This window comes from Macaca thibetana, chromosome 16, assembly GCF_024542745.1.
Source record: "Macaca thibetana thibetana isolate TM-01 chromosome 16, ASM2454274v1, whole genome shotgun sequence".
Taxonomy (NCBI): Eukaryota; Metazoa; Chordata; class Mammalia; order Primates; family Cercopithecidae; genus Macaca; species Macaca thibetana.
In genome coordinates this window covers 58,496,042-58,520,418 of record NC_065593.1, presented here as the reverse complement: position 1 = coordinate 58,520,418, position 24,377 = coordinate 58,496,042, and the positions used below count along the sequence as shown (strand labels likewise).

General features: G+C 53.2%; 3 protein-coding genes across 13 annotated transcripts in view; 2 read left to right on the top strand and 1 right to left on the bottom strand.

Annotated features, from left to right (window-relative positions):
- Positions 1-19,662, bottom strand: part of CEP131 (centrosomal protein 131) — a 38,628-nt gene extending 18,966 nt beyond the window's left edge. For 2 of the 5 annotated variants that reach the window (XM_050763991.1, XM_050763995.1), the window contains exons 1-3: positions 19,446-19,662; positions 16,634-16,827; positions 3,615-3,709 (exon numbers count right to left, since the gene is read on the bottom strand). In XM_050763991.1, coding sequence (XP_050619948.1) covers positions 3,615-3,709; positions 16,634-16,810 — 272 coding nt within the window. In that variant the 5' untranslated portion in view covers positions 16,811-16,827; positions 19,446-19,662. The remainder of the gene's footprint in view (positions 1-3,614; positions 3,710-16,633; positions 16,828-19,445) is intronic. The other 3 variants (XM_050763993.1, XM_050763994.1, XM_050763992.1) reach the window with 2 other exon arrangements.
- The window catches only part of NDUFAF8 (NADH:ubiquinone oxidoreductase complex assembly factor 8), a 269,205-nt gene that overhangs the window by 226,894 nt on the left and 17,934 nt on the right, over positions 1-24,377 (top strand). The window lies entirely within an intron of this gene.
- On the top strand, positions 9,093-10,534 carry LOC126939120 (thioredoxin domain-containing protein 12-like). The gene is given in 2 exon segments (XM_050764065.1): positions 9,093-9,381; positions 9,384-10,534. Coding segments are annotated over 2 exon segments (624 nt in total). The 5' UTR covers positions 9,093-9,107; the 3' UTR covers positions 9,734-10,534.

Genomic DNA, 24,377 nt, shown 5'->3' with positions numbered 1-24,377 from the left:
GGAGGCCACAGCTGCACCAAACACAACTCATCAGTTGGGATCAAAACCGTGGCCTGGCTGAGGGTGGTGACACAACACACACCACACCACACACCACACACATACATTACATACACCACATAACACGCCACACACCACATACCATACACACAACACCACACACCATACACACAACACACCACACACACATACACACCACACACACACCACACACACCACACATACACTACATACACCACGTAACATGCCGTACACCACACACCACACACACAGCACACCACACACCATACACACATACACCATACACACACCACACACATACACACCACACACACCATACACACCACACACACACACACACCACACACACACACACATACACTACATACACCACGTAACATGCCGTACACACACACACACACACACACACACACACACACCATACACACACATACACACATACACACACACACCACACACACCATACACACACACCACACCACACACCACACACACCACACACATACACTACATACACCACGTAACATGCCGTACACCACACACCACACACACAACACACCACACACCATACACACATACACACCACACACCACACACATACATTACATACACCACATAACACGCCACACACCACACACCATACACACAACACCACACACCATACACACACACCACACACCACACACATTTATTTATTTATTTATTTATTTATTTTTTTTTTTTGAGACGGAGTCTCGCTCTGTCGCCCAGGCTGGAGTGCAGTGGCCAGATCTCAGCTCACTGCAAGCTCCGTCTTCCGGGTTCACGCCATTCTCCTGCCTCAGCCTCCCGAGTAGCTGGGACCACAGGCGCCGCCACCTCGCCCGGCTAATTTTTTTTTTGTGTTTTTAGTAGAGACGGGGTTTCGCCGTGTTAGCCAGGATGGTTTCGATCTCCTGACCTTGTGATCCGCCCGTCTCGGCCTCCCAAAGTGCTGGGATTACAGGCTTGAGCCACCGCGCCCGGCCACCACACACATTTATTACATACACCACGTAACATGCCACACACCACACACCATACACACACCACACACCATACACACAACACACCACACACACATACACACCACACACACACCATACACACCACACACACCACACACACCACACACATACACTACATACACCACGTAACACGCCGCATACCACACACCACACACACAACACACCACACACCATACACACATACACACACCACACACATACACACCACACACACCATACACACCACACACACACCATACACACCACACACACCACATAACACATGTAACACACCACATACACCACACACACCACACACATACACTACATACACCATGTAACATGCACATCACACACACATACACACACCACACACATACACACACACCACACACTACATAACACACACCACACACCATACACACCACACACACACCATACACACCACACACACATACACCATACACACCACACACACCATACACACCACACACTCATACACACCACATAACACCACACACCATACACACACACACATGACACACACCACACACCACACACACCACACACACACACACACACACACACACACACACACCCCATACACACCACACACACCACATACCATACACACCACACACACACCATATAACACACCACACACCATACACACCACACACACACCATATAACACACCACACACCATACACACCGCACACACACCATATAACACACCACACACCATACACACCACACACACCACACACCACACACACAACATACACAACACACACACCACACACACATACACACACCATACACACCACACACACCACATACCACACACCATACACCACACACACATAACACACATACCACACACACCACACACTATACCACATGACACACCACACACCACACACATGTCCACTACACACCATACACACCACACACACACACACACCACACACACACACCACACACCACATACACACACTACACATACACCACACACTACATACCATACACACCACATACACACACACATCACATACCACACACACCACACACTACACACAGACCACACACATACCACATACCACATACACCATACCACACACACACCACACACACCACACACACACACCACACACCACATATACACACTACACACACACCACACACCAACTATACACACCACACACACACCACACACCACATACTATACACAACACATACACACCACACAGACACACCACACACAGACCACACACATACCACATACTACATACACCACACACATGCACCACACATGCACCGCAAACCATATACACCACACACATACCACACACACAGACACCACACATAGCACATAACACACACACCACACACACCACATCCCATACACACCACACACCACACACACCCCACACATAGACCACACACATGCCCCATACCACCACATACACCACACCACACACAAACCACACACCACAAACCACACATGCCACACACACCACGGACACCACACATACCACACACACCACCACATAACACACAAACCACACACACCCACCCCCACACACACACACACACACACACTCCATACATAAACACACACCACACCCCATACATACACACACACCACACATGCACCACTCACAAACCACATACCCCACACCCACACACCACACTCACACCACACACCCACACACCACACAACCCCCAACACACACCACACTCACAGCACACACCCACACACCACACACACCCACCCACACACACACCAGCTGTCCTTGGCAGTCCCTTGCTTGGTGGGACTCCATGAAGCCAGTTCCTGAGTTGAGAGTGGCTCCTGGAGGCTGTGCTGGACGCGGCGTGGTGGCCGCTGTTCTTGGTCTTCCCAGGAAGGGGCCACCCAGGGCCGCTGGTGGCCCAGAACTCAGCCTTCATTAGATCCACGGCCCACGGGAGCACCCTGCTTGCTTGGGGACAATGCCTGGTGGGAGGTGGTGCCAGGGCCTCGCCTACCACTCTGGGCTACAGGATGTCCCCCCTGGAGGCTGCTGGCCACCACCGGCTCCACTCCCCACAACACCCCCACTGGGGCCATTGAGGCAGCTCCTCCCCAGCCTGCTGCTTTGGAGGCCACGAGAGACAGCGGCAGAGTTTAAGTGGGCAAAGGTGGGAACAGGGGCTCAAAGTGTGGGGGGTTCAGAAGGGTCACAGTGCTGCCCTCTCTCGCAAATGACAGCTTTTGACATTCAGAGGGCAGGTGGGAAGGGTTTCAGCGGAGCCCTCAGGCAGGGTCTCAGAAGCCGCAGGGACAGCCAGGAGGAAGGGAGGGATGCGTGCAGGAGAGTGTCTGCCTCGGGCCTCCCACCCCATGCGAGAGGAGGCCTGGGACACAAAGCTGGCCCGTGAGGTCACTCCAGGCCTCGCTAGCCAGCAAGGGCCCGGGACCCAGGAGGCTGGAGGAAGGGCAGAGCAGAGGCAAGGAGGAGAAGGCTGGGGGGCACCTAAGGTCCCCAGAGGGGGCCAGGGTTATCCAAGGGCTTTGGGGGTTACCTGGGGGAGCCGCTCCGAGGCTGGCTGACCTGTGTGGTGCTGTTGGATCTTCTAAGGTTGTTGATGGCCCGGGAGCCCCCAGGCCCTGTGGCCTCCTGCGAAAAGGGAGAAAACAGTTAATTAAGCAGCAAATGCTCTCTCACCAGTTCGCTCAGCCTCCGCCTGCTTTGGAGAAACGCAGTCAGAGAACAGAGGGGTGGCCCTAGGGGTACAGGTGGCCCAGGTGGCCCCAAAGGCAGTGGGCGGTCAGAGGGGCAGGAGTGCTAGACAGCAGGGCAGCGGGAGGGGGGCTGAGGCCTGACCTCTAAGAGCCTCCCCGGCCCCGCATCAAGCAGGAGCCCTTCACCCCTGGCAAAGGGAGGGCGGGAAGGGAGCTGCTCACTGTCACCGCTGTCACCCACCAGCTCCCAGGAACCGCGAGCTCCCACCTTCCGTGGATGAGAAGAGAACCCCTGGGGACCCTTCAGCCCACGGTCTCCTCCGTCAGCAGGGAGGGCACCCGGAGCGACTCTGTGGGGTCACGATGAGGACTAAGGAGACGCAACCGCGACCAAGCGCTATAGGACCCGGGAGTGAGTGCAGCCAACGGCTCGATGGTTCCAGGTCCGTGGAAAGGGGCGGAGGGGCACAGGGGACGAAGGGAAGGCTGCGCAGCAGACGCTAAGCGAGGATCAGAGCGCTCGGAGAAGCAGCACTTGGGGAAGTGGCGCTCGAGGAAGTGGCACTCGGGGGTACCTTACGCTACGCTCCCTGACTTTCCCGTAGGCTTAAAAACCCTCCAAATCGGCTGGATGTGGTAGCTCACGCCTGTAATCCCAGCACTTTGGGAGGCCGGGGTGGGTGGATTACGAGGTCAAGAGATGGAGACTGTCAGGTGCAATGGTTCACGCCTGTAATCCCAGCACTTTGGGAGGCTGAGGCAGGTGGATCACGAGGTCAGGGGTTCGAGACCATCCTGGCTAACATAGTGAAACTCCATCTCTACTAAAAATACAAAAATTAGCTGGACGTGGTGGCGGGCGCCTGTAGTCCCAGCTACTCAGCAGGCTGAGGCAGGGGAATTGCTTAAACCTGAGAGGCAGAGGTTGCAGTGAGCTGAGATCGCACCACGACACTTCAGCCTGGAGACAGAGCGAGACTCTGTCAGAAAACAAAACAAAACGAAAAATACAAAAACCCTCCAAATCACACATTTCGGGGGAAAGGGCTCACAGTCCAGTGGGAAACGGCCTGGGGAACACCACCAGATGCCACTGGATGCCACAGCCACCAGTGACATCGATCCTGGCCAGGTGCCCACGCCACCACAGGATGGGACCTCGGGGCTCCAGTTTCCCAGGAAAAGAGACCTATGAACTTTCAGATTTATTTTTAAATCTGAATCCTTAAGCTGAAAACAACCCAACCAAAAAAAGACCAAAAAAAAAAAAAAAAAAAGCTCCAGGGAAGCAGCCACACACGGATCCCACCACGGAAGCAGCCACACACGGATCCCAGCAGGGAAGCAGCCACACACGGATCCCACCAGGGAAGCAGCCACACACGGATCCCACCAGGGAAGCAGCCACACACGGATCCCACCACGGAAGCAGCCACACACGGATCCCACCACGGAAGCAGCCACACACGGATCCCACCACGGAAGCAGCCACACACGGATCCCACCACGGAAGCAGCCACACACGGATCCCACCACGGAAGCAGCCACACACGGATCCCACCACGGAAGCAGCCACACACAATCCCACCAGGACACCCAATCATTTGTTACGGGCATTTCCTGGTCAGGAAACCGTGGTCTAAAATAGCTGAACAGCAAGGGCAGGCAGGGAGCCCAGCTCGGCGGCAGCAGAGCCCGTTAAAGGAAGCCAGGCAGAGGCCGCTGTGAGGTCTCGGGGTGGAAATCCCACGAGCACGTGGGCGCCACCACTCTTTCAAGGCTTGGTCACACCTTCCAGACCAGGCTACAGACTGACTATCGGGGAGCAAGCTAACGCCCAACAAAAGACGCAGCCCACTGCCTTGTTCTCCACACCGGGGCTGCAGAGGCCCCGTGCAATTCCTCATTCAATCCCTCCTAGGCTGTGCTCCCGGAGTCCAAAGCTGGGCGCTGGAAAGGTGTTCGGGAGGTCAGAAGGCAGGGTGCGGGGAGCACAATAGCAGGAGAGGAAGGGCCCCATGGAGGCTTCCATCCTTCTGGGAAAAACAAGATGCCTTCTGGGAAGCCTGAGCAGCGCCCATCGGACAGCAGGTGCCCAAAAAAGGGACCCTGAAAAGGGGACAGTGAAGAGAGGACTGACCAGGTGCTGAGCACAGGCTTGGTGAGCTGGAGGCTGCTGGAGGGGCTGAGAGAGGCAGAAGGGGCAGCAGGCAGAAGCCACCCACGAGACAGGGCCTGCAAGCCCTCCACCCCTGGGAGACGGACTCCAAGCCCCGGGAATGCTCCATCTGAAGAAAGTGTCTTTGTTTACCAGGGGCCTTGGGCCAGCCTGAGGGTCTAAATATGTGATTTGTGGCCAGGCGTGGTGGCTCACGCCTACAATCCCAACACTTTAGGAGGCCAAGGCGGGTGAATGACTTGATCCCAGTAGTTCAAGCCCAGCCTGGGCAACATGGTGAAATCCCATCTCTACAAAAAATTAAAAAATTAGCCAGACATGGTGGCGTGCACCTGTAGTCCCAGCTACTCAGGAAGCTGAGGTGGGAGGATCACTTGAACCCAGGAGTTAAAGGCTGGAGTGAGCTATGATAGTGTCACTGCACTCCAACCTGGGCAACACAGTGACACCCTGTCTCTGAAAGAAAAAAAAGAAAAAAAAAAAAAACTGGGTGCGGTGGCTCATGCCTGTAATCCCAGCACTTTGGGAGGCCGAGGTGGGTGGATCACGAGGTTAGGAGATTGAGACCATCCTGGCTAATACGGTGAAACCCCGTCTCTACTAAAAATACAAAAATTAGCCGGGCGCGGTGGCAGGTGCCTGCAGTCCCAGCTACTCAGGAGGCTGAGGCAGGAAAATGGTGTGAACCCGGGAGGCGGAGCTTGCAGTGAGCCAAGATCGCACCACTGCACTCCAGCCTGGGCGACAGAGCGAGACTCCGTCTCAAAAAAAAAAAGAAAGAAAAGAAAGAAAAGAAAAGAAAGAAAAGAAAAGAAAGAAAGAAAGAAAGAAAGAAAGAAAGAAAGAAAGAAAGAAAGAAAGAAAGAAAGAAAGAAAGAAAGAAAGAAAGATAGATTAGCAAAGAACATGGACAAGTCATAGAAAAGGAAATATGGAAATATACATGGCTCTTAAGTCAAGCCTGTAATCCCAGCACTTTGGGAGGCCGAGGCGGGTGGATCACGAGGTCAGGAGATCGAGACCATCCTGGCTAACACGGTGAAACCCCGTCTCTACTAAAAATACAAAAAACTAGCCGGGCGAGGTGGCGGGCGCCTGTAGTGCCAGCTACTTGGGAGGCTGAGGCAGGAGAATGGCGTAAACCCGGGAGTCTGAGCTTGCAGTGAGCTGAGATCCGGCCACTGCACTCCAGCCTGGGTGACAGAGTGAGACTCCGTCTCAAAAAAAAAAAAAAAACATGAAAAGATGTGTCTGGGTGCAGTGGCTCATGCCTGTAATCCTAGCACTTTGAGAGGCCAAGGTGGGCAGATAATCTGAGGTTGGGAGTTCGAGACCAGCCTGGCCACCATGGTGAAACCTCGTCTCTACTAAAAAAAAAAAAAAAAAATACAAAAGTTAGCCGGGCATGGTGGCACACACCTGTAATCCCAGCTACTCAGGAGGCTGAGGCAGGAGAATCGCTTGAACTGGGAGGCGGAGGTTGCAGTAAGCCAAGGTTGCGCTACTGCACTCCAGTCTGGACAACAGAGCAAGACTCCATCTCAAAAAAAAAGAAAAAGAAAATAAAAGATGTTCAGCCTCACTCACAGGAGATGGTAAGTTAGAAATACAATCAGAGGTGGAGGGCGAGGTGCTGTCCGAGTAGCCCTGGGCAGGAGTGGGGCCCGTCAGCCTAGAGGCAGAGGAGCTGTCCCGAGTAGCCCTGGGCAGGAGTGGAGCCCGTGCAGAGGGGCTGTCCCAGAGCATGGCACAGCACTGGTGGTGTTCTTCCCATGGGGTTTGGGTTATTCACTGTGACAGCACCTTACACACCTTACACACACACGGGAGCTAAACCAGGGACAGCAGACGATGGGGCCGCATCCTCACTGCTGGAGGGGAGGTTACAATCAGCAAGTGCGGGGGGGCAAGAGGCTCCACTAGAGGTAGAGACATCAGTATGACCCAGGACACCAATGGTTACTATGTATAGACAGTGTGTAGATTACACACCCGCTGACATACACTACACGCTTCCTTGCTCTGTTGGCTGAGAAGACCAGAAACAGCCCAGTAGTGACGAGCACACCCGGCTCCCAGACCTTGGCCTTCTAAGACCACTCTCCAAGAAAAAGAACCGGGGCTTCTTGCAGAAATGGCTGATTCTAGGACCGGACAAGGAAAGAGACAAGATGAGGCTGGAGCAGTTTATAGGGCCAGAAATAAGGACGTGCTCACAAGACAAAGTGATGGGCAATGACACAGGGATGCAAGAGCCACCTGAAGTTCCCAGTGGCCAAAGCTGCGACAATGAGAGCAACAAAATAAGCCAACTAGTATTGAATAATAACTCGAAGTGTAAATAAATATCCATGAGTCCACTATAATAAATGATTGAAAAAATTAATAAGTGGGGCCAGGTGCGGTGGCTCACAACTGTAATCCCAGCACTTTGGGAGGCTGAGGCAGGCAGATCACTTGAGGTCAGGAGTTTGAGACCAGCCTGGACAACATGGTGAAACCCCCATCTCTACTAAAATACAAAAATTAGCCAGGTGTGGTGGCGTGCACCTGTAGTCCCAGGTACTCAGGAGGCTGAGACAGGAAAATCGCTTGAACCCAGGAGGCAGAGGTTGCAGTGAGCCGAGATTATGCCACTGCACTCCAGCCTGGGCAACAGAGTGAGACGTTGTCTCAAATAAAAAAAAAAAAATTACAAATGAGGGTGAACAGACAAATCTCCTGTGTAGAAGAATTCCAAATAACTTGTATAGATGCTCTTCTCTAAAGGAGGGCGAGCGAAACTCCCCACCCCTTCCATGTGGGCTCAGCAAAGCGACTTCCTGCCAGAGAACATAGGGGACGGGCCACTTCACAGGGAAGCCTGACCCTCCACCTCGGCCAGGGGACCAAGGCCAGCAGCACCACCAGTGAGAGGTCACAGGGACAATGTGGACCGCAGACAGGATGGGGTGAGAAGAGCACTTTACCTCTGTGGTCTTCCTCCTAAAACCACCCCATGGTCTGATCACGAGAAAAGTATCAGGCAAGTCCAACAGGGGCCATTCTGTAAAATCCCTGACCAGCTCTCCCCAAAACTCGAAGGTCATTAAATACAAGGAGAGTCTGAGAAACTCACAGCCCAAACGAGCCTGAGACCCACAGCCTAAAAATCATGTGGGATCGGGGTTGCGCTGAGCCGCGCTCGGGGAACAGTGTGGACCGTCTGCTGGGACTCCGGCCCTCCGTCCGCTCAGCCCCGTGGCCCCGCGCACCTACTGCCATGGAGACGCGGCCTCGTCTCGGGGCCACCTGTTTGCTGGGCTTCAGTTTCCTGCTCCTCGTCATCTCCTCTGATGGACATAATGGGCTTGGAAAGGGTTTTGGAGACCATATTCATTGGAGGACACTGGAAGATGGGAAGAAAGAAGCAGCTGCCAGTGGACTGCCCCGATGGTGATTATTCATAAATCCTGGTGTGGAGCTTGCAAAGCTCTAAAGCCCAAATTTGCAGAATCTACAGAAATTTCAGAACTCTCCCATAATTTTGTTATGGTAAATCTTGAGGATGAAGAGGAACCCAAAGATGAAGATTTCAGCCCAGACGGGGGTTATATTCCACGAATCCTTTTTCTGGATCCCAGTGGCAAGGTGCATCCTGAAATCATCAATGAGAATGGAAACCCCAGCTACAAGTATTTCTACATCAGTGCCGAGCAAGTGGTTCAGGGGATGAAGGAAGCTCAGGAAAGGCTGACGGGTGATGCCTTCAGAAGGAAACATCTTGAAGATGAATTGTAACATGAATGTGCCCCTTCTTTCATCAGAGTTAGTGTTCTGGAAGGAATGCAGCAGGGGAGGGAATATTGAGGAATCATCTAGAACAATTAAGCCGACCAGGAAACCTCATTCCTACCTACACTGGAAGGAGTGCTCTCACTGTGGAAGAGTTCTGCCTACACAAGCTGGTCTGCATGTTTGTGGATCCAGCAGAGAGCGGCAGACTTTCTTCTCTTTTTCCCTCTCACCTAAATGTCAATTTGTCATTGAATGTAAAAAATGAAACCTTCTGACACAAAACTTGAGCCACTTGGAGGTTTACTCCTCGCACTTAAGTATTTGAGTCTTTTCCCATTTCCTCCCACTTTACTCACCTTAGTGGTAAAAGAAGACTAGTAGCATCTTTTCTACAATGTTAAAATTGCAGAAATAGCTTATCATTAAACAACAACAACAACAACAAATTCTAAGTGTAAATCAGTAATTCTACCCCCTATCAAGGGGGTAGGCTGCTTTTTCCCTTTTTCCTTCTGGGAATAATTGTGGGCTGCTTCGCAAATTTCTACAACCCCTTTCCTTTTCTCACGCTTGGGTTTCCCTGTTTGCACATATGCGTGTGCAGGACTGGCTGTGTGCTTGGACTCTGCTCCAGGTGGAAGCATGTTTTCCCTTGTTACTGTTGGAGAAACTCAAACCTTCAAGCCCTACGTGTAGCCATTTTGTCAAGTCATCAACTGTATTTTTGTACTGGCATTAACAAAAAAAGAGATAAAATATTGTTCCATTAAACTTTAATAAAACTTTAAAAGGAAAAAAAAAAAATCATGTGGGATCCTGGGACAGAAAAGGACAACGGGTAAAAACTGCAAAAATACAAATAAAGTGTGGACTTTAGTCAGTGATTTATCAATAATGACTTGTCGGCCGGGCGCGGTGGCTCAAGCCTGTAATCCCAGCACTTTGGGAGGCCGAGACGGGCGGATCACGAGGTCGGGAGATTGAGACCATCCTGGCTAACACGGTGAAACCCCGTCTCTACTAAAAAAATACAAAAAACTAGCTGGGCGAGGTGGTGGGCGCCTGTAGTCCCAGCTACTCGGGAGGCTGAGGCAGGAGAATGGCGTGAACCCGGGAGGCGGAGCTTGCAGTGAGCTGTGATCCGGCCACTGCACTCCAGCCTGGGCGACAGAGCGAGACTCCATCTCAAAAAAAAAAAAAAAAAAAAAAAAAAAAAATGACTTGTCAATTGTACACATGTCCCATCATAATGTAAGATATTCAAATAGCGGAGACTGGGTGGGGTATAGGGGAACACCCTGCACTTTCCAAGTTTTCTATACATTTAAAATTATACTAACATAAAAGCTTTATTTTTAAAAATTGCAGTCACGCCAGTGGCTCACGCCTGTAATCCCAGCACTTTGGGAGGCCGAGGCGGGCGGATCACTTGAGGTCAGGAGTTTGAGACCAGCCTGGCCAACATAGTGAAATCTTGTCTCTACTAAAAATACAAAAATTAGCTGGGCATGGTGGTGCACGCCTGTAATCCCAGCTACTCTGGGGACTGAGGCAGGAGAATTGCTTGAATCCGGGAGACGGAGATTGCTGTGAGCCGAGATCGCACCATTGCACTCCAGCCTGGGGTACAAGAGTGAAACTTCATCTCAAAAAAGAAAAAGAAAAATACAAAATAAAAAGTAAAAAACTAAAAAGTAGTACAGTCAGATATCTTTTGTTACATATTGAACCTGTAAAGACCAAAAAGTGTGCTGCACGTGTGCCAGGCAGAGCACGAGGGAGCAGGCACCGTGGCACCCTGTGACGCAAGTGTGACTTGGGGCAATGATCTTTATGGAGAGGAACTTGGCAATGCTTATCAAAAAAAATTTTGTTTTGAGACGGAGTCTCGCTCTGTCACCCAGGCTGGAGTGCAGTGGCGCAACCATAGCTCACTACAGCCTCAAACTTTCTGGGCTCAAGCCATCCTCCTGCCCCAGCCTCCCATGTCGCTGGGACTACAGGCATGCACCACCACACTCTGCTAATTTTTTGATCTTTTTGAAGAGACAGGGGTCTCACTATGTTGCCCAGGCTGGTCTCAAACTCCTGGCCTCAAGTGATCCTCTCATCTCAGCCATGCAAAGTGCTGGGATTACAGATATTGGCCACCACTCCCAGCCCCCTTTCAAATTTATTTTATTTATTTATTTTTTTTTGAAATGGAGTCTCGCTGTCACCCAGGCTAGAGTGTGGTGGTGCGATCTTGGCTCACTGCAACCTCCAGCTTCTGGGTTCAATCAGTTCTCATGCCTCAGCCTCCTGTGTAGCTGGGATCACAGGCGCCCACCACCACGTCTGGCTAATTTTTGTATTTTTAGTACAGACGAGGTTTCACCATGTTAGCCAGGCTGGTCTCAAACTCCTGACCTCAAGCGATCTGCCCGCCTTGGCCTCCCAAAGTGCTGGGATTACAGGCATGAGCCACCGCACCTGGCCCCCTTTCAAAATTTGAAATGGACTTATGCTCTGACCCAATAATTATCCTTTAGGATTTATTCTGCAGGCATATTGACATGTATGCAAAATGGCACAGACACAAGGGTATTTGCTGCGCCACTCTTGGTACTATGACAAGGAAAATCCAGAGGGCCGCTGGGTGACGTTCTGGTGCATCATCTGATGAACTGTTGTCAGCTGCTACAAAACAACGTAAAGAAAGCGGGAGCAGGGCCGGGTGCGGTGGCCCACGCCCGTAATCCCAGCACTTTGGGAGGCCGAGGTGGGAGGATTACTTCAGCCCAGGGGTTGAGGACCAGCAACCTAATGAGACTCCTGTCCCTACAAAAAGATTAAAAATTAGTAGGCCAGGTGCAGTGGCTCATACCTGTAATCCCAGCACTTTGGGAGGCTGAGGTGGGAGGATCACCTAAGGTCAGGAGTTCAAGACCAGCCTGACCAACATGACAAAACTCCATCTCTATTAAAAATACAAAATTAGCCAGGCATGGTGGCGCACGCCTGTAATCCCAGCTACTTGGGAATCTGAGGGTGGAGAATCCCTTGAACTCGGGAGGCGGAGGCTGCAGCGAGACAAGATCTCACCAATGCACTCCAGCCTGGACAAAAAGAGCAAAAGTCTGTCTCCAAAAAAAAAAAAAAGACATTGAAAAATGAGCTGGGCAGGGTGGTGAGCACCTGTAATCCATGCTGCTCAGGATGCTGAGGTGAGAGGATCACTTGTGTCCAGGAGGTGGAGGCTGCAGTAAGCTGTGGTTGCCCCACTGCACTCCAGCCTGGGCGACAGAGCAAGCCCCTGTCTTAAAAAGAAAAAAAAAAGAGAATGCAGGAGCCCCATGCAGCTGACTGATACGGCACTTGTTCCAGTATATCTCCAGCATCACTGATGCCTGTGTGCCCAGAGCACGGGTGGGTGCAGGAGAAGCGGAACGGTGGCTGCCTACAAGAGGCCCGCAAGATCGGGCAGGACAGGCTCGCTGCTCAATGAGCTCCCTTTTCCCAAACGGTGCGTGTGAATGACCTATTCAAAAAACACAGGTCGGAGTTTTGAAATCATCCCACCGATGGCACCAGTCATTGCATCAGGGCCATGGATTACGGGGGCCCTTCATCTTGTCTCGATTTTCCTGGGGACCGTTTCACAGCCTCCAAGAGGGATGTCAGGGGAGGGGCAAAGGGGCTTCCGCTCACTGACAGACACCACGGTGCAAAGGCCACTCAAGCTCAGATGGTAAATCCAGTCACGGGCCAAAAACCCTAAACTCCACCTGCAAGAAGGAGGGGGCATCATCGCCCAGGGAGGGGCAGGTGGCCCCCAAGGCCGGGACACGTGTGCAGTGATGTCTGTTCCCCAGTGAGCTTGTGCTCTTGGGATTTAAAGATCTCTTTTCTTTACGGGGAAGGGAACCAGAGAGAATAATGATCTAGGGGGCTAGAGGATCAGGTGGGCATACAGCTCGAGCAAGGATGAGGGACCCTCTACAGTCTGGCACCGACATTTCTTGAGCCAGAAGACTGGCAGGAACTGCAGTTACATCCTGGATAGGGAATCCCAGGACAGCAGGCCCTGGACCCAGGAAGATCTTCAGAGACAAGGGGTAGAGTGGAAACCCCAGGCCAATGGCCACTGAGAAGGTCTCCGAGCCAGGGGACAGCACCCTACCCCACCCCCAAACACCAGGAGGAAGAGAATCGCGTGCCGCCTGGTACAGGTGTGATGCCATGCCTGGCCAAAACAAACGCTCTCCAGGAATCCCAATGAGACTGAGTCGTAGCAGGGCAGGTGGCCGAGAGGACGGGGACCGGGCACAACAGAAACCCCCGAGGCCACGTCACACACTGGCGGGGGGTCCCTCTTCCACCAGCAGTTCCTGAGCTCCCACCATGTGCCCGACAGAAGGCAGACAGGCATGCAGGGGTGGGGCGTCTTGGATCGAGCGAGGGGCTCAAAGAATTGAAGTGAACAGCTGGAACATTCCATGAACGAGGGGACTGTCAGCAGTCGCCACTCAACACTGCAGGAGCGGGCGATGGTGCCAGCCCAGGAAAGGAGGGATCAATATGATTAGTGCTCGCTGTGGCTTTGAACCTCTATTCAGCAACAGTACAATTCTCAGCAGAAAGGCTGGGAGTGTGGTTAGGTGCCCGGGTCGGCCGTGGATAGAGCCTGTCCATGCCACCGAATGACCATCTACTAGAAAACCTGGAAACTTTTACAACACTGTCTCCACACAACAACAGAGCTGCGATTTCTTTCTTTCTTTCTTTCTTTTGAGACAGAGTCTGGCTCTTTGGCCCAGGCTGGAGTGCAGTGGCGTGATCTCGGCTCACTGCAGCCTCCGCCTCCCAGGTTCAAGCAACTCTCCTGTCTCAGTCTCCCGAGCAGCTGGGATTAAGGGTGCACGCCACCACGCCCAGCTAATTTGTGTATTTTCAGTAGAGACAGGGTTTCACCATTTTTTTTTTTTTTTTTTTTGAGACGGAGTCTTGCTCTGTCCCCCAGGCTGGAGTGCAGTTGCGCGATCTCGGCTCACTGCAAGCTCCGCCTCCCGGGTTCCCGCCATTCTCCTGCCTCAGCCTCCCGAGTAGCTGGGACCACAGGCACCCGCCACCTCGCCCGGCTAGTTTTTTGTATTTTTAGTAGAGACGGGGTTTCACCGTGTTAGCCAGGATGGTCTCGATCTCCTGACCTTGTGATCCGCCCGCCTCAGCCTCCCAAAGTGCTGGGATTACAGGCTTGAGCCACCGCGCCCGGCAGGGTTTCACCATTTTGGCCAGGCTGGTCTCAAACTCCTGACCTCAGGTGATCTGCCCGCCTCAGCCTCCCAAAGTGCTGGGATCACAGGCATGAGCCACCTCGCCCAGCCCAGATCTGCGATTTCAAGTGCGTCTTCCTTGCCCCAGGTGCCATGAACCTAGGGCTTTAGAAACGGAGGGGCCAAGGCAGGTGGGTGAGGGGTCAGTGACGCAGAAGCAGGGATGCGGACAGGAGGGGCAGAGGGCTCAGAGATGGCTCTAGCCCAAGCTGGTCACCCCTCTGCTAAAACAGTGCAGCACACTTTTATTTTTACAGCTTCTGTCTGTAAATGTCTAGAGACGCACCAAATCTTGAGACAACCTGCTGGCCACACTGACACATCAGGACATCCTGGGTCCCCGCCCTGCCGGCCCCAGCCTTTGGGAACCTACTTGGTCCAAGGGCCGGCTACTGGCCCAGTTGCCCTTACCCTGGAACTCGGCTAGGCATCTGGCGGGCCCCACCCTGCCCACCTCTAGCTTAGGGCAGACACAGGAATAACTTTTTCAAGGAGGGGAAGGTCCAAGCCTTTTATTCACAGTGGAACCCTGGCCTGGACACACCAGGGGTTCCTGTGGGAAGCCTCGACTGCCCTCCAGACCCCACGAGCCTTCTCTCTGCCCTGCTGTGTTGCCCTGCAGGGACCTCAGGCAGGGAGCTCCAGACCTGCTGCCTCATCGAAGCCAAGGCTCCCAGGCCCTTGCTGTTCCGGAAGCTCAGGCGAGACTCTGGTCAGGCTCTGCCCCAACCCCTACAGAGCCGCTCGATTCCTCCCTTGCTCTGAAGACTGGGCCTGGCAGACACCTACTAGGGTGCAGCAGGCCCAGCCTGCCTCTCACAGCCCCCATCTGGGAACCGGTCACCCTCCTCCCCACTCCCAGAGGTGGGCAGGAAAGGCAGTTCTCACCCCGAAACTCCCACAGCTGTCTTGCTGCCCACACACCCACACGCCCGTCTAGGTTTCTCCAAGACCACCAGGAGCTCATCACCCTCCCCCCAGGTCAACCCCATTTCTTTCTTTCTTTTTTTTTTTTTTTTTTTGATATGGCGTCTCACTCTGTCGCCAGGCTGGAGTGCAGTGGCTCGATCTCGGCTCACCACAACCTCTGCCTCCCGGGTTCAAGCAAATCTCCTGCCTCAGCCTCCGGAGTAGCTGGGATTACAGGCATGCGCCACCATGCCCCGCAAATTTTTTTTTATATCTTTAGTAGAGACGGAGTTTCACCATCTTGGTCAGGCTGGTCTTGAACTGCCAACCTCAGGTGATTCGCCTGCCTTGGCCTCTCAAAGTGCTGGGATTACAGGTGTGAGCCACCGAGCCCAGCCAACCCCATTTCTTGAGGATTCAAACGAATCCAAAGGGCGGTGGCACAGGAGGCCTGGGGCTGGTGCCGAAAGAATCCAGGCTCTGGCTTGACCTTCTAGTGATTCAGCATCCACACCTGTAAGACTCAAGTCCCACCTGCCCCCGGAACAGCCACAAGGCTCCAACATGTCCAGATGTGAGGCACTTGTTCACATGTAGAGCTGGACCCAGGGGTCAGATGCCAATCGAACAACAGCCCTCCAGGAGGCAGGGGCCCGGACCCCTAGGCCACAGTACTCACCAGCGCCTTCCTCTTCTGCTCACTGCCTGTGACCACGGAGACAGAGCGGACGATGGGCTTGGTGGTGGCGGCACTGCCAGGGCGCCGGGACACAGGCGGAGGGAGACCTGTCAGACTCAGGTCCACACCTGCCGGGCTGCACTCCGGGACGCTGCTGATGGCCCGGGTGCCTTTCATGGCGGACAAGGCAGGTCCTGAGCGGGGAAGCAAGAGCTGCAATGAGATGCTGTGGGTGCGGAAACTACAGTCCCCTGCACCCACCGCCTCCAGCCCAGCCTCAGCTGGCCCAGGACACCCAGGTCCACTGGCCACCAAGCTTCCCGGGAAGGCCTGTCACAACCTATGTAGCCCTCTGGCCGGTGGAGGAACACAAGGGAGCTGTTCTGAGCCCAACGTCCAGGAGGGCCCCAGACAATGGACAGGTAGGTGGTGAAGGCAAGGCCCGTGGGTGCCTTGCAGCACCAGCAGCACCCCAGAGGGAGCCCGGGCCACAGGCCATTGTCGATGTGAGCCGGGTTCTGCCATCTACCCCACACCGTGATTCTGAGAAAGTCACTGCCCGAGCCCCAGTCTCCTCTATAAAACGGACATTTGATTTTTTTTTTTTTGAAACGGAATATCGTTCTTGTTACCCAGGCTGGAGTGCAGTGGCACAATCTCGGCTCACTGCCACCTCTGCCTCCCAGGTTCAAGTGATTCTCCTGCCTCAGCCTCCCAAGCAGCTGGGATTACAGGTGCCCACCACCACACCTGGCTAATTTTTGTGTTTTCAGTAGAGACAGGGTTTTGCCATGTTGGACAGGCTGGTCTCGAACTCCTGACCTCAAGTCATTCACCTGCCTCGGCCTCCCAAAGTGCTGGGATTACCGGCATGAGCCACCGCGCCTGTCTCTGTAAAATACACATTTTAAAAAGGGGTTGCGTGTTGGCAGGGCACAGCAGCTCACTCCTGTAATCCCAACACTTTGGGAGGCCAAGGCAGGCGGATTGCCTGAGCTCAGGAGTTCAAGACCAGCCTAAGCAACATGATGAAACCTCACCTCTACTAAAAAATTCAAAAAATTAGCTGGGCGTGGTGGCGGGTACCTATAATCCCAGCTACTCTGGAGGCTGAGGCAGGGGAATTGCTTGTAACTGGCAGGTGGAGTTTGCAGTGAGCCAAGATCATGCCACTGCACTCCAGCCTGGGCAACAGAGCGAGACTCCAAAAAAAAAAAAAAAAAAAAAAGTGGCGGTGGTTTTGTGAGGTCCAGACGAGATGCTGGTCTCAAGGCCTCAAGGCTGCACTGGGCGAACACTCACTGGATAACGTGTTATTCCAGCAGGGGACGGGTCTTCTGACGATAGAGGGGATAAGCCTGGGGATGCTGGCTTCCTTACTTTGGAACTTCTCAGAGCAAACACTGCCAGCCCCCAGCCCATCCCCACACGGCACCTCAGCTGATCTTTCTGAACGGGTCTCAGCTCGTGCATGTGCCCCTACCAAAAACCCTGCAACAGCTTCCTAGGCACAGAGAATAAAAACCTCACATCCAGCTCCTGCAAGATCTGACCCTGTATTCTCAGTGACCTCATCAGCTCCCCTGCTGTGCCCCTTTGCTGTGGCTTTAGCCAACACTGCCTCCCTGGTGCTCCTCAAACTCAGCCAGCTTGGCCCCGGCCAGTCCCCTGCCTCTAGGTCTCAGGACACTCCCTCCCTGCACTCAGAGGCCTTCCCTGAGCACTCATCACTCTTCACTCCCATCCGGCTCTGACTCCCTTCCTGTGGCTGTACACAGTCGGCTCCAGTGCAACCCCAGCACCAGCAGGGGAAGGCGCTCAGCTGAACTAGTAGATGAACGGGAGAGGCTGGCGCCAGGGACCAACGTTGAGAATTACCTCCCTGCCACGGTGGCCTCCAGTGGGCCAGCAGGCACCCAACCTATCGCCTGAGGTCACCCTGGGCTTCCTTCAGCCCAGCACCCCACAGCAGGTCCCCCAAGGTCCCTTCCACGGAGAGGTGGATACCCCTACCTCCTAGAGGCTGACCCTGCCACTGACCAGGCCCAAGTCCTCAGTTATGCACTTCTGATTGTGCGGATGGAACTTAACACTCTCCTCCTGCAGGGCACTGTCCACCCTTGGCTGGACCCATGCAAGACCCTGGAGCCCAGGGCTCTGCTCTCCCAGCCCCACACGCAAGCGGCTCTGGGATGGCGAACACGGCCTCTCCACGGAAACCTCCAGGCCAGAAGAAGGGAGGCCTGGGAGGCCACTACATCTTGGATAAAACTGTGTCCCTCCCAGGACCTGAAGGGGCGGGGAGTGATGACCAGAGCCCAGACCTGGTCCCCAGGGTGGGTTGACCCTGACCCTGACCCTGACCCTGACCCTGGACAGCGAGACCAGAGCCCATGCGCAGAGCAGAGCCCTCCACTTGTCCACGGGGCAGCTCCCATCTCCCCAGTCCCCCTAGGGCTTAAGGCAGCCGGGCCAGAGATGCCAGGACTGGACTCCATGTTGTCCTGGGGACCGGAGGGCAGTGGAGGGAGGTGGAGGGGGTGGAGGTGGGGACCCACACCCTCAGGCACGAGCCTCTCCTCACCTGCGCGGGCCCCGGACCCCCCTCACCTGTGGGCACCCTGGATCCCCCTCCCCTCACTTCCCCCGGACCCCTCCCTCAATTGCGCGGGCCCCAGATCCCCCCTCACCTGTGCGTGCCCCGGATCCCCATCACTTCACCACTTGACCAAGACCTCCCACCTGCGCGGGCTCCGGACCCCCCCAACCTCCGCGCGCCCTGCAACCCCATCCCTTGCCCGGGCCCCCTCACCTGCGCGGGCTGGGGGCGCAGCCGCGAAGCCGGCCTGGCGCGCGGGGCCTGCAGATTCGGCCGGCGGGGAGTGATGCGGAACCAGTCGCGCCCAAAGCTCGGGTCGGCGACCTGGCGCCCGGCCACCCCAACACTGCCCAGAGGCCCGGTGACAATGAAGCGGCCGGGGGGCCGGGGTGAGCGGCGGCGGCAGCTAGCAACCAGCCTGGCACCGCCTTCCCAGCCCGTCACGCTGGCCCGCCTTTCCTGCGCGCGCCGACTCCGGATTGGCCCTTCACGCTCCCGCTCAGGCCGTCCCGGGAACTCATTGGGCCGCTCGGCTGTCCTTCGCGAAGTTCAAGCGTGGGAGGAGCGGCGGAGAGCTGAGGGACGCGACGGCGGCTGGCGGCCGATTGGACGCGGCTGGAAAGGGGAGGGTCATGTAGGGGGCGGGGGACCGAGGGCGGCGGGCGGAGCTGGCCGGGGGCCCAGTGGTTGTGGGCGGGGCGTGAAGTGGGGGTGTGACGGGCGAGTGGGGCGTGGCAGATGTGGGCGGGGAAAGGCAGGTGTGGGCGGGGCACGCAGGGCCTGGGAAGGAGACACCAGGGAGGGCACGAGGAGCCCCGGGCCCCGGCTTCGCTCCCGACTCCCCCAGGCCGCTGCACTCCCGCGGCCCCGGGCTCCCCTGCTGTCCTAGGCCGTCCTGTCCCCACCCGCGTGCGCGCCTCCCCTCCTTACCCAGTACGACCGCGAGGGCGTGTGGGCGCCTTGCTAACCTCCCTACCTCCTTCCCTTCGCTCTGCTTTGTTGTTTTTCTTCCTTCTCCAAAGTTTTTTTTTTTTTTTTTTTTTTGAGACGGAGTCTCACGCTGTTGCCCAGGCTGGAGTGCAGTGGCGCGATCTCGGCTCACTGCAAGCTCCGCCTCCCGGGTTCCCGCCATTCTCCTGCCTCAGCCTCCTGAGTAGCTGGGACTACAGGCGCCCGCCACCGCGCCCGGCTAATTTTTTGTATTTTTAGTAGAGACGGGGTTTCACTGTGGTCTCGATCTCCTGACCTTGTGATCCGCCCGCCTCGGCCTCCCAAAGTGCTGGGATTACAGGCTTGAGCCACCGCGCCCGGCCCCTTCTCCAAAGTTTTAACGCTGCGCCCCGTGCGTAGCAGCTCTGTGACTCCCCTCCCTCCGGAAGCCCTGGGGATCCCGCCCGTGTCCTCTCCAGGGAAACCATCCTTCCCCTAAAAGTCACAGCACACTGGTCTCCCCTGCCCCCGCTTTTTAAAAAGTCCAGTGCTCTATAAAATACAAAGTTTGATTTATATACAGTAAAATCCACATTTTTTGGTGCGCAGTGGAGTTGTGTAACTTAGTTACAGAACATTCTCCCTCCGGATCCCGCACCTGCTGACCGCTGGTGGCGGCTGCTCAGTTCTCTCTGTTCTCCATCCCTAGAGGCGGCCTTTTCCAGAATGTTACACAAAAGGGATGTCACGCAGCGCGTAGCCTGTGGGTCTGGCTTCTACCACTTCCATTTTGAGATTCATGCTGGTTCCTGTTTATTGCTGAGTGGTATCCTGTAACCAGTGTCAACCACATTTGCTTATTTTATTCATCAAATAAAGGACGCAGAGATTGTTCCTGGTGCTTGGCAAGTATGAATGACGCTGCCATAAACACTCACTCATCGGCTTCTGTGTGGACACAACTTTTCTTTTCTTTTTTTTTTTTTTTTTTTTTGAGACGGAGTCTCGCTTTGTCGCCCAGGCTGGAGTGCAGTGGCCGGATCTCAGCTCACTACAAGCTCCGCCTCCCGGGTTTACGCCATTCCCCTGCCTCAGCCTCCCGAGTAGTTGGGACTACAGGCGCCCGCCACCTCGCCCGGCTAGTTTTTTGTATTTTTTAGTAGAGACAGGGTTTCACCGTGTTAGCCAGGATGGTCTCGATCTCCTGACCTCGTGATTCGCCCGTCTCGGCCTCCCAAAGTGCTGGGATTACAGGCTTGAGCCACCGTGTCCGGCCATACTTTTCATTTCTCTTGTGTAAATACCCAGCAGTGGGGTTGCTGGATCATATGATAGTTTATAAGAAACTGCCGGCCGGGCGCGGTGGGTCACGCCTGTAATTCTAGAACCTTGCGACGCTGAGGTGGGCGGATCACCTGAGGTCAGGAATTCGAGACCAGCCTAGCCAACATGGCAAAAACTCATGTCTAGTAAAAATCCAAAAAAATTGCCCGTGCCTGGTGGCGTCCACCTGGAGTCCCAGCTACTCGGGAGGATGAGGCAGGAGAATCGCTTGAACCTGGGAGGTGGAGATTGCAGTGAGCGGAGATCACCACTGCACTCCAGCCTGAGCGACAGAGCAAGACTCTGTCTCAAAAAAAAAAAAAAAGGAAAAAAGGAAAGAAAAAAAAAGGAAACTGCCAAGCTATTTTTACTTCTTTTCTTTTTCGAGATGGAATCTCACTCTGTTGCCCAGGCTGGAGTGCAATGGCATGATCTTGGCTCACTCCAACCTCCGCTTCCTGGGCTCAAGCGATTCTCCTGCCTCAGCCTCCTGAGTAGCTGGGATTACAGGCACACACCACCATGCCGGGCTAATTTTTGTATTTTTAGTAGAGACAGGGTTTCATCATATTGGCCAGGCTGGTCTTCTGAACTGCTGACCTCAGGTGATCCACCCGCCTTGGCCTCCCAAAGTGCTGGGATTACAGGCATGAGCCACCGCACCGACCTACTAAGCTGTTTTCCAAAGAAGTTATACAGCTCTACACTCCCACCAGAGCCACAGGCGCTGCTGTTGCTCCTTGGCTCTTGGTATTGTCAGGGTTTGGTTTTATTCGTTTACTTATTTATTTGTTTTTATTTTATTTATTTATTTATTTTTGAGACAGAGTCTTGCTTGTTGCCCAGGCTGGAGTGCAGTGATGTGATCTTGGCTCACTGAAAGCTCTGCCTCCAGGGTTCATACCATTCTCCTGCCTCAGCCTCCCGAGTAGCTGGGACCACAGGCACCTGCCACCACGCCCGGCTAATTTTTTTTTTTTTTAGTAGAGAAGGGGTTTCGCTGTGTTAGCCAGGATGGTCTCAATCTCCTGACCTCGTGATCTGCCTGCCTCAGTGTCCCAAATTGCTGGGATTACAGGCGTGAGCCACAGCGCCCAGCCTGGTTTTATGTGTTTAAGTCATATTAATAGGTATGTCATGGGATCCAATATTTTATAAATTGCATTTGCCTGAAGACTAACGATGTTGAGAATCTATCTACTCATGTGCTTCTGTGTCAGGTATTCATGTATCTTCTTTAGTGAAGTATCTGTTCAAATCATTTGCCATCTTTGAAATTTGGGGTGGTTTATTTTTTACTTCTCAGTGTTCTTCAAACGGTCTTTATATGTCTTTCATGAGATGTGTGATTTGCAAATAAATTCCCCCAGTCTGTGGCTTCTTTCCATTTTCTTAACTGCGTCATTCAAAGAGAAGTTTGTTTTATTTTGTTTTGTTTTTGAGATGGAGTCTTCCTCTGTCGCCCAGGCTGGAGTACAGTGGCATGATCTTGGCTCACTGCAACCTCTGCCTCCTGGGTTCAATCTACTCTCCTGCCTCAGCCTCCCAAGTAGCGGGGACTACAGGCTTTCACCACCATGCTAACTTTTGTATTTTTAGTAGAGACAGGGTTTTGCCATGTTGGCCAGGCTAGTTTTGAACTCTTGACCTCAAGTGATCCTCCGACCTCGGCCTCCCAAAGTGCTGGGCTTACAGGCGTGAGCCACCACACCTGGCCCAAAGAGATGTTTTTAAATTTAATAAAGTCCAACTTTTTATTATTTGTGCTTTTTATATCTTATATATGATGACATTGCCTAATCCAGAGACAACATTTTCTCCTCTGTTTTCCTCTAGAAGTTTTATGGTTTTAGCTTTCATATTTAGGTCTATGATTCAGTTTAAATTTTATGTAAGGTGTGAGGTATGAGCCAAGGTTCTTTTTTTTTCTATTTTGCATATGGAGGCCCAGTTGTTCCAGTACCATCTGTTGAAAGGCTGCTCTTTCTTCATTAAGTCTCCATATGCAAAACATTTTCAAAAAGAACCTTTACATGTTTGTAGCAGGGCAATTGACCATATGGTCTATTCTGAACAATGTACTAGTCCATTGATCTGTGTTTCTACCTTTTCACCAATACCACTTGATTAGTGCGCCTTTTTTTTTTCTTTTTTGCAGAGATGGGGGTCTCACCTATTGCCCAGGCTAGTCTCAAATTCCTAGGCTCAAGCATTTCTCCCACCTTCGCCTCCCAAAGTGCTGGGATTACAGATGTAAGCCACTGCACCTGGCCTATAGTAAATCTTGAAATCAGGTTTTCAGTCCTTTATTCTTTTTCCAAATTACCTTGGCTATTCCAATTCTTTTGAGTCTTCTTATAAATTTTAGTTTCAGCTTGTCACTATCTAAATCTGTAGACCTGTAATTTGGGAATAATTGACACCATAATTGATTAACATGGTATATCTCTCCACTGATTTGGATCTTCATTGATTTCTTTCATCGGTATTTTGTAGTTTTCAGCATACACATCCTACATATATCTTTCTAATTTACACCTAATTATTTCATTTTTGGAGTGCCATTACAAATGGTAGTTTTTTATGCTTTAATGTCCCATTGTTTATTGCTATTACAAAAGTGTAATTGATCTTAGTGTATTTACCCTGGAGCCTGCGTCTTTGCTAAACTCACTTCTTAGGAAGTTTTTGGTAGATTTCATGGGATTTTCTACAGTCCTGTTTTCTGTGAACAGTATGTTTTATTTCTTCCTTTCTAATGTGCCTGTCTTTCTTGTTTTTTCTTGCTTTATCGAACCGACCAGGGCTTCAGTGTAGTGCTGAACAGAAATGGTTAGTGTGCACACCATGGCCTTCTTTCCAATCGCAGGGGAAAAACATTAGTCCTTCAGC